Source organism: Pristiophorus japonicus, unplaced genomic scaffold (genome assembly GCF_044704955.1).
Source record: "Pristiophorus japonicus isolate sPriJap1 unplaced genomic scaffold, sPriJap1.hap1 HAP1_SCAFFOLD_3335, whole genome shotgun sequence".
Taxonomy (NCBI): domain Eukaryota; kingdom Metazoa; phylum Chordata; class Chondrichthyes; family Pristiophoridae; genus Pristiophorus; species Pristiophorus japonicus.
The window spans coordinates 7,134-15,283 of NW_027253145.1; the positions used below are offsets into that span (position 1 = coordinate 7,134).

The 8,150-nt window shown below is 60.3% G+C and overlaps 1 protein-coding gene across 1 annotated transcript; it reads right to left on the minus strand.

The window, feature by feature from the left end:
* Positions 1 to 763: 763 nt before the first annotated feature.
* On the minus strand, positions 764 to 6,641 carry LOC139249801 (active breakpoint cluster region-related protein-like; the record flags this gene model as incomplete). Its single annotated transcript, XM_070872562.1, has 8 exons — positions 764 to 842; positions 2,281 to 2,388; positions 2,567 to 2,642; positions 3,227 to 3,349; positions 3,704 to 3,872; positions 4,959 to 5,080; positions 5,301 to 5,441; positions 6,589 to 6,641. Coding segments are annotated over 8 exons (871 nt in total), but the record flags the coding sequence as incomplete, so codon positions are not given.
* Between the last annotated feature and the right edge of the window lie 1,509 nt (positions 6,642 to 8,150).

Sequence of the window (8,150 nt, forward strand, 5' to 3'; positions counted from 1 at the left end):
TTGGGCCTATACACATTGGAGTTCAGAAGAATGAGAGGTGATCTTATTGAAACAAAGATGGGAGTTAGCCCCAGGATAATGAGGGGACTCGACAAGGTGGATGCAGAGAGGATATTTCCACTCATAGGGGAAACTAAAACTAGGGGACATCGTCTCAGAATAAGGGGCCACCCATTAAAACTGAGATGAGGAGGAATTTCTTCTCTGAGGGTTGTAAATCTGTGGAATTATCTGCCCCAGAGAGCTGTGGAGGCTGGGTCATTGGATATATTTTTGAATGATAAGGGAATAAAGGGTTATGGGGAATGGGAGTGGAGCTGAGTCCATGATCAGATCAGCCATGATCTTATTGAATGGCGGAGTAGGCTCAAGGGGCCAGGTGGCCTACTCCTGTTCCTATTTCTTATGCTCTTCCCTGGAGGATCCTTTATTACGAGATCATTAATTAATCCTGTGTCATTACACATTACCAGATCTCAAATAGCCTGCTCCCTGGTTGGTTCCACAACGTGCTGTTCGAAGAAACCATCCCGGATACACTGTATGAATACATCCTCAAGGCTACCTTTGCCAATTTGATTTGTACAATCTATATGAAGATTAGAATTGCCCGATTATTGCAGTATCTTTCTTACAAGCGCAAGGAGAGAGAGGGGGAGACCGAGGGAGAGAAAGTCTGAGACCTAGGGAGAGTGAGGAAGGGAGGCAGGAGTGAGGGTAAGTGGGAGCGGTGGGAGAATTGATGGAATGAGGAATACATTACTCACTGGCCGAGTTCTCGAAACCCTTCGCCGATCGGACGATGACGTGGAGAAAACCGTAGAGTCCACTTGGTTCATCATCTGCAGAGATAGGTCAATCGGGGGTCAATAGATCCCGCAACTTGGCTCTGACAGAATAACCCACTAACAATGAGACGCACCGATCCTGACCCCTGACCCCACTCCCCCGACCCCACCCCCCCTGACCCCGACCCCACTCCCCCGCCCCCTGACCCCACCCCCCCGCCCCCGACACTCCCCTGACCCCACCACCCCGGCCCCCACCCGACCCCAACCCCCCGCCCCCCCCGACACTCCCCTGACCCCACCCCCCCACCACCGACACTCCCCCGACTCTGACCCCACCCCCCGACCCCGCCCCTCCCCGCCCCCACCCCCCCCGACCCCAATCCACCGCCCCCGACACTCCCCCGCCCCCACCCCCCCGGACCCCCCGACCCCAATCCACCACCCCCGACACTCCCCTGACCCCGCCACCGACGGACTCCCCCGACACTGACCCCACCCCCCCGACCCCAGCCACCCCAACCCCCCGACCCCACCCCTCCGACCCCGACACTCCCCTGACCCTACCCCCCCGAACCCGACCATGACCCCACCCCCGACACTCCCCCGACCCCACCCCCCCGAACCCGACAATGACCCCACCCCCGACACTCCCCCGACCCCACCCCCCCGACCCCGACACTGACCCCACCCCCCCCGACCCCAGCCACACCCGACCCCGACACTCCCCCCACCCCCCCTGACCCCACCCCCCCCGCCCCCGACACTGACCCCACCCCCCCGACCCCACCCCTCCGACCCCGACACTCCCCTGACCCTACCCCCACGAACCCGACCATGACCCCACCCCCGACCCCACCTCCCCCGACCCCGACACTGACCCCACCCCCCCCGACCCCGACACTGACCCCACCCCCCCGACCCCGACACTCCCCCCACCCCCCCTGACCCCGACCCCACCCCCCGTCCCCGACACTCCCCTGACCCCACCCCCCCGACCCCAAGCCCCCGCCCCCGACACTCCCCTGACCCTACTCCCCCGAACCCGACCATGACCCCACCCCCGACACTCCCCTGACCCCACCCCCCCGCCACCGACGGACTCCCCCGACACTGACCACACCCCCCCGACCCCAGCCACCCCCGACCCCACCCCACCCCCCCGACACTCCCCTGACCCTACCCCCCCGAACCCGACCATGACCCCACCCCCGACACTCCCCCGACCCCGACACTGACCCCACCCCCCGACCCCGACACTCCCCCCACCCCCCCTGACCCCGCCCCCTGACCCCACCACCCCCGCCCCCGACACTCCCCTGACCCCACCCCCACCGGCCCCCAGCCACCCCCGTCCCCGACACTCCCCTGACGCTACCCCCCGAACCCGACCATGACCCCACCCCCGGCCCCCCCCTGACCCCGACCCCTACCCAACCCCCTCAGACCCTGACCCTGACCCCCCCCAGCCCCGAGCCCCCCCGACACTCACCCTCCTTGTTGCTGGTGATGGGGATGTTGTGGATGGTTCTCAGCTTCAGGCACGAGCCAGTCAACATCTGGAGTTCCAGCGAGCTCAGCACGAAGCCCTGCAGATCTGCTGGGAGAGGAGATGGCAATTTCAGGCAGGATTCATTCACATGTCCGCGGGAGTTTGACCTTTGGCTCTCAGCGGGAGAGCCACCAGCGGCCAAACCTGCGGCTGGGCGTCGATTCCCCGAGTCAGACCTGCGACCGCGGACACAATAACCACCGCTGGGGGAGAGTGGTGGCCTCACCTTTCTTCTGGAGTTTCTCAATCGCTTCCCTCCACTCACACCGCTCGTAATCCGAGGACAACAGGAACAGGAAGCTCTGAGAGCAAGAAAAGGACAATAAGCATTGTGCAAAACCGTGACCCCGCCCCGCCTTCTGACCCCACGACCCTGCCCTCGCTCTCCAACTGTGCCCTTGCCCTCGACCCTGCCTCCGCCCTCCGAACCCGCCTCCCGACCCTGCCCTTGCCCTCGACCCTGCCTCCGCACTCCGAACCCGACCCTGCCCCCGACCCTGCCTCCGACCCCGCCCCTGCCCTTGCCCTCGACCCTGCCTCCGCCCTCTGACCCCGCCCCCGACCCTGCCTCCGCCCTCCGACCCCGCCCTTGCCCTAGATCCTGCCTCCCGACCCTGTCTGCGGCCCCGCCCGGCGACACCACCCTCCAAACCCACCCTTGACCCCTGACCCAAAAACCCTGCCCTCACCCCTGACCCCACCCTCACCCAGTGACCCTGCCCTCCAAGCCCACCCTCACCTTGTGACCCGATTCTCATTTCACAACACCACTCACGTCCCAGCGACTCTGCCCTTGAACCCAGACAGTGCCCACCACCCAGTCCCCATCCCTTGCCCCCCGACCCCGCTGCCTCACTCTCTGACCCCTCACTCACTGACCCCTCACCTTTCCGTTTTTGTTGTGAATGCGGAAGGGGATTGTGGGCGAGTGCAGGAGGAGCCAGGATTCCTGCTCGTACATTTTCTTCTTTAACCGCTCCAGAGCACGGCTCTGTCCTTTGGGGGATTTCTGGAAATGGAGGCGAGAGAGAGTCAGGACCACGACGTCTGCAAACAAACACTCAGCGAGGCCCAACTCCCAGCATTCACAGCCAAGCTTAGCGCAGAGCAGAGCACACAACGGAACCACATCACCCGGTATGGGACTGAGCCCCGGGGAGGGGGGCCCGGTGTGGGACTGAGCCCCGGGGAGGGGGAGGGGGCCCGGTGTGGGACTGAGCCCCGGGGAGGGGGGCCCGGTGTGGGACTGAGCCCCGGGGAGGGGGAGGGGCCCGGTGTGGGACTGAGCCCCGGGGAGGGGGCCCGGTGTGGGACTGAGCCCCGGGGAGGGGGCCCGGTGTGGGACTGATTGTTCTGGTGTTACCTTTTCTCTCTGTATTTCATTCTTGATGTGAGAAATCTTTATCTTCATCTCCTCCAGCTCATGGTCAGGCACCGTGTGAGTCTGTGGGCTTGGCTCAGCCTCCTCCACTGTCAGGAATAGCAGGTCAGAGAGCGGGATGTACCACTTACAGTCATACTGCTGGTGCTTCCTGGGGAGGGAGATAGAACGTGTGAGGACAGAGAGAGCGAGGGAGAGAGGGAGAGGGAGAGGGAGACACAGAGGGAGGGAGAGAGAGAGAGACAGAGGGAGAGAGAGACACAGAGGGAGGGAGAGAGAGAGAGACAGACAGAGATGTACTTTATCAAACACCTTTTGAACATCCATATACACATTAAGTCCCACACTGCCCGCATCAATGTTCTCTGTAACTTCACTCAGCCTCGTCAGACGCAATTTGCCTTTTAACAAATCCATGCTGGCTGTCCCGTAATAACACAAACCCAACTCCATGTGTACGCCAGGAATCCCCTCCCCAGTCAGTGTGTACCCCAGGAATACCCTTCCCCAGTCAGTGTGTACTCCAGGAATACCCTTCCCCGGTCAGTGTGTACCCCAGGAATACCCTTCCCCGGTCAGTGTGTACCCCAGGAATACCCTTCCCCGGTCAGTGTGTACCCCAGGAATACCCTCTCCTGGTCAGTGTGTACCCCAGGAATACCTTCCCCCGGTCAGTGTGTACCCCAGGAATACCCTCCCCCGGTCAGTGTGTACCCCAGGAATAGCCTTCCCCGGTCAGTGTGTACCCCAGGAATACCCTCCCCCGGTCAGTGTGTACCCCAGGAATACCCTCCCCCAGTCAGTGTGTACCCCAGGAATACCCTCCCCCGGTCAGTGCCCGGTCAGAGTGTACCCCAGGAATACCCTCCCCCGGTCAGTGTGTACCCCAGGAATACCCTTCCTCGGTCAGTGTGTACCCCAGGAATACCCTCCCCCGGTCAGTGTGTACCCCAGGAATACCCTCCCCCGGTCAGTGTGTACCCCAGGAATACCCTCCCCCGGTCAGTGTGTACCCCAGGAATACCCTTCCTCGGTCAGTGTGTACCCCAGGAATACCCTCCCCCGGTCAGTGTGTACCCCAGGAATACCCTTCCCCGGTCAGTGTGTACCCCAGGAATACCCTCCCCCGGTCAGTGTGTACCCCAGGAATACCCTCCCCCGGTCAGTGTGTACCCCAGGAATACCCTCCCCCGGTCAGTGTGTACCCCAGGAATCCCCGGTCTCACGGTGCACCTACCCCACAGCCTGTTTTTTCAGTTTGCCGCACAGGAGGAGGTCAGTGAACAGGAACACGTGTCGCAGCTTCCTCGTGCCCTCCGAAATCTCCACAATAAACCCGTCCTTCACCAGCTGCCGATTCTGCAACCACAAAAAGGGGAAATTACCGACCCCGCACACGGGGCCCAGGGGCCGGGGGCCCAGGGGCCGGGGGCCCAGGGGCCGGTGGTGGGCCGGGGCTGGGGTCGGGCCAGGGCAGCCCCGGTTGGCCTCACTCGCTGTGACAGGGAGCGTATTGCAGACACATCTCTCGCCCCTCTCCCTGCGACAATGACACTCTGGGCCTGGCGCAGTAACTCACCTCTCCCTTCGCCAATGTCACTTGCGTCCGGCGGTCCGAGATTTCCTCGTTGATGCTGGACAGGAAGTTCTGCGAGATGCGGAGTGCGTCCTGCAGCAGCGGGTAGTCGGGGTGCTCACTGGGCGTATGTTTCAGCAGGTCCTGGAAAGATCACAACACATCAGTTAAACCCAGGCTGACACCCTCCACCCACAGGGTCAGGGGTCCCTGTACCAGCTTGCGGGTTCCCAGGAGAATACTCCCGCTGTAAGACTTTGTGTCGGCCATGGGTCAGTGGGTAGCAATCTCACATCTCAGTCAGCAGGTCGTGGGTTCAGCTTCAACTCCAGAGACTTGAGCACAAAATCCAGGCTGATACTCCCAGTGCCAATACTGAGGGAGCGCCGCACTGTCGGAGGGGCAGTACTGAGGGAGTGCCGCACTGTCGGAGGGGCAGTACTGAGGGAGTGCTGCACTGTCGGGGGGGCAGTACTGAGGGAGTGCTGCACTGTCGGAGGGGCAGTACTGAGGGAGTGCTGCACTGTCGGAGGGGCAGTACTGAGGGAGCGCCGCACTGTCGGGGGGGCAGTACTGAGGGAGTGCTGCACTGTCGGAGGGGCAGTACCGAGGGAGTGCTGCACTGTCGGAGGGGCAGTACCGAGGGAGTGCTGCACTGTCGGAGGGGCAGTACTGAGGGAGTGCTGCACTGTCGAAGGGGCAGTACCGAGGGAGTGCTGCACTGTCGGAGGGGCAGTACTGAGGGAGTGCTGCACTGTCGGAGGGGCAGTACTGAGGGAGCACCGCACTGTCTGAGGGGCAGTACTGAGGGAGAGCTGCACTGTCGGAGGGGCAGTACTGAGGGAGCACCGCACTGTCTGAGGGGCAGTACTGAGGGAGTGCTGCACTGTTGGAGGGGCAGTACTGAGGGAGCACCGCACTGTCTGAGGGGCAGTACTGAGGGAGTGCTGCACTGTCGGAGGGGCAGTACTGAGGGAGCGCTGCACTGTCGGAGGGGCAGTACCGAGGGAGTGCTGCACTGTCGGAGGGGCAGTACCGAGGGAGTGCTGCACTGTCGGAGGGGCAGTACTGAGGGAGCACCGCACTGTCTGAGGGGCAGTACTGAGGGAGTGCCGCACTGTCGGGGGGAGAACATGTGAAGTCGGGGATCGAACCCAGGGGGAGGATCATTCTGAAACACTGTCTGGATCCAGCTTGGACCCAGGGCTGCTCACGCAACCATCCAGTCCTCAACACTTCACCCACACAGTGACAGGGAGACCTTTACCGCCGAGACTGGCTCCGTACTTACGTGCAGCACCAGGGTGCTCCGAGTGACTCGATCGATTGGCTTGTACAGGAGAGCTGAAAAACAAACCAGCCTCGTCAGAGAGAAACTTCCACAATCACTGCAACTCCTCCCGATCACAGCGAACCTTGCTCTGTATCTAACCGCGTGCTGTAACCTGCCCTGGGAGTGTTTGATGGGACAGTGTAGAGGGAGCTTTACTCTGTATCTAACCCCCTGTACCTGCCCTGGGAGTGTTTGATGGGACAGTGTAGAGGGAGCTTTACTCTGTATCTAACCCCGTGCTGTACCTGCCCTGGGAGTGTTTGATGGGACAGTGTAGAGGGAGCTTTACTCTGTATCTAGCCCCCTGTACCTGCCCTGGGAGTGTTTGATGGGACAGTGTAGAGGGAGCTTTACTCTGTATCTAACCCCCTGTACCTGCCCTGGGAGTGTTTGATGGGACAGTGTAGAGGGAGCTTTACTCTGTATCTAACCCCCTGTACCTGCCCTGGGAGTGTTTGATGGGACAGTGTAGAGGGAGCTTTACTCTGTATCTAACCCTGTGCTGTACCTGCCCTGGGAGTGTTTGATGGGACAGTGTAGAGGGAGCTTTACTCTGTATCTAACCCCCTGTACCTGCCCTGGGAGTGTTTGATGGGACAGTGTAGAGCGAGCTTTACTCTGTATCTAATCCCGTGCTGTACCTGCCCTGGGAGTGTTTGATGGGACAGTGTAGAGCGAGCTTTACTCTGTATCTAACCCCCTGTACCTGCCCTGGGAGTGTTTGATGGGACAGTGTAGAGGGAGCTTTACTCTGTATCTAACCCCCTGTACCTGCCCTGGGAGTGTTTGATGGGACAGTGTAGAGCGAGCTTTACTCTGTATCTAACCCCCTGTACCTGCCCTGGGAGTGTTTGATGGGACAGTGTAGAGCGAGCTTTACTCTGTATCTAACCCCCTGTACCTGCCCTGGGAGTGTTTGATGGGACAGTGTAGAGGGAGCTGTACTCTGTATCTAACCCCCTGTACCTGCCCTGGGAGTGTTTGATGGGACAGTGTAGAGGGAGCTTTACTCTGTATCTAACCCCCTGTACCTGCCCTGGGAGTGTTTGATGGGACAGTGTAGAGCGAGCTGTACTGAGAGATGAAAATGTTCAGAGCTGGACAATGTAAAGTCCTGTTTATCGATGAGTGAAATGTCCAGCTGACTCTGGGGATTGAGTGTGCTGAGCTGTATCTGAGTTCTGTGTCCGGAGGGAGAGGGGACTAGATCTCGGCTCTGATTGATGGGGAGTTTGGGGGGGAGTTTGGTAGTATGGATGGAGTGGTCTGTTGCGAGTGCCGTAGGCGGAGTTTGCCTCTCGCAGGCCGACAGTTCCCCGTCTGCAATGGGATATAAACAGGGTAAGTGAGTGGGCAAACATTTGGAAGCTGGAGTATAATGTGGGAAAATGTGAGGTTATCCACTTTGGCAGGAAAAATAGAAGCGCAAATTATGATTTGAATGGAGAAAAATTGCAAAATGCTGCAGTACAGAGGGACCTGGGGATCCTTGTGCATGAAACACAAAAAGTTAGTATGCA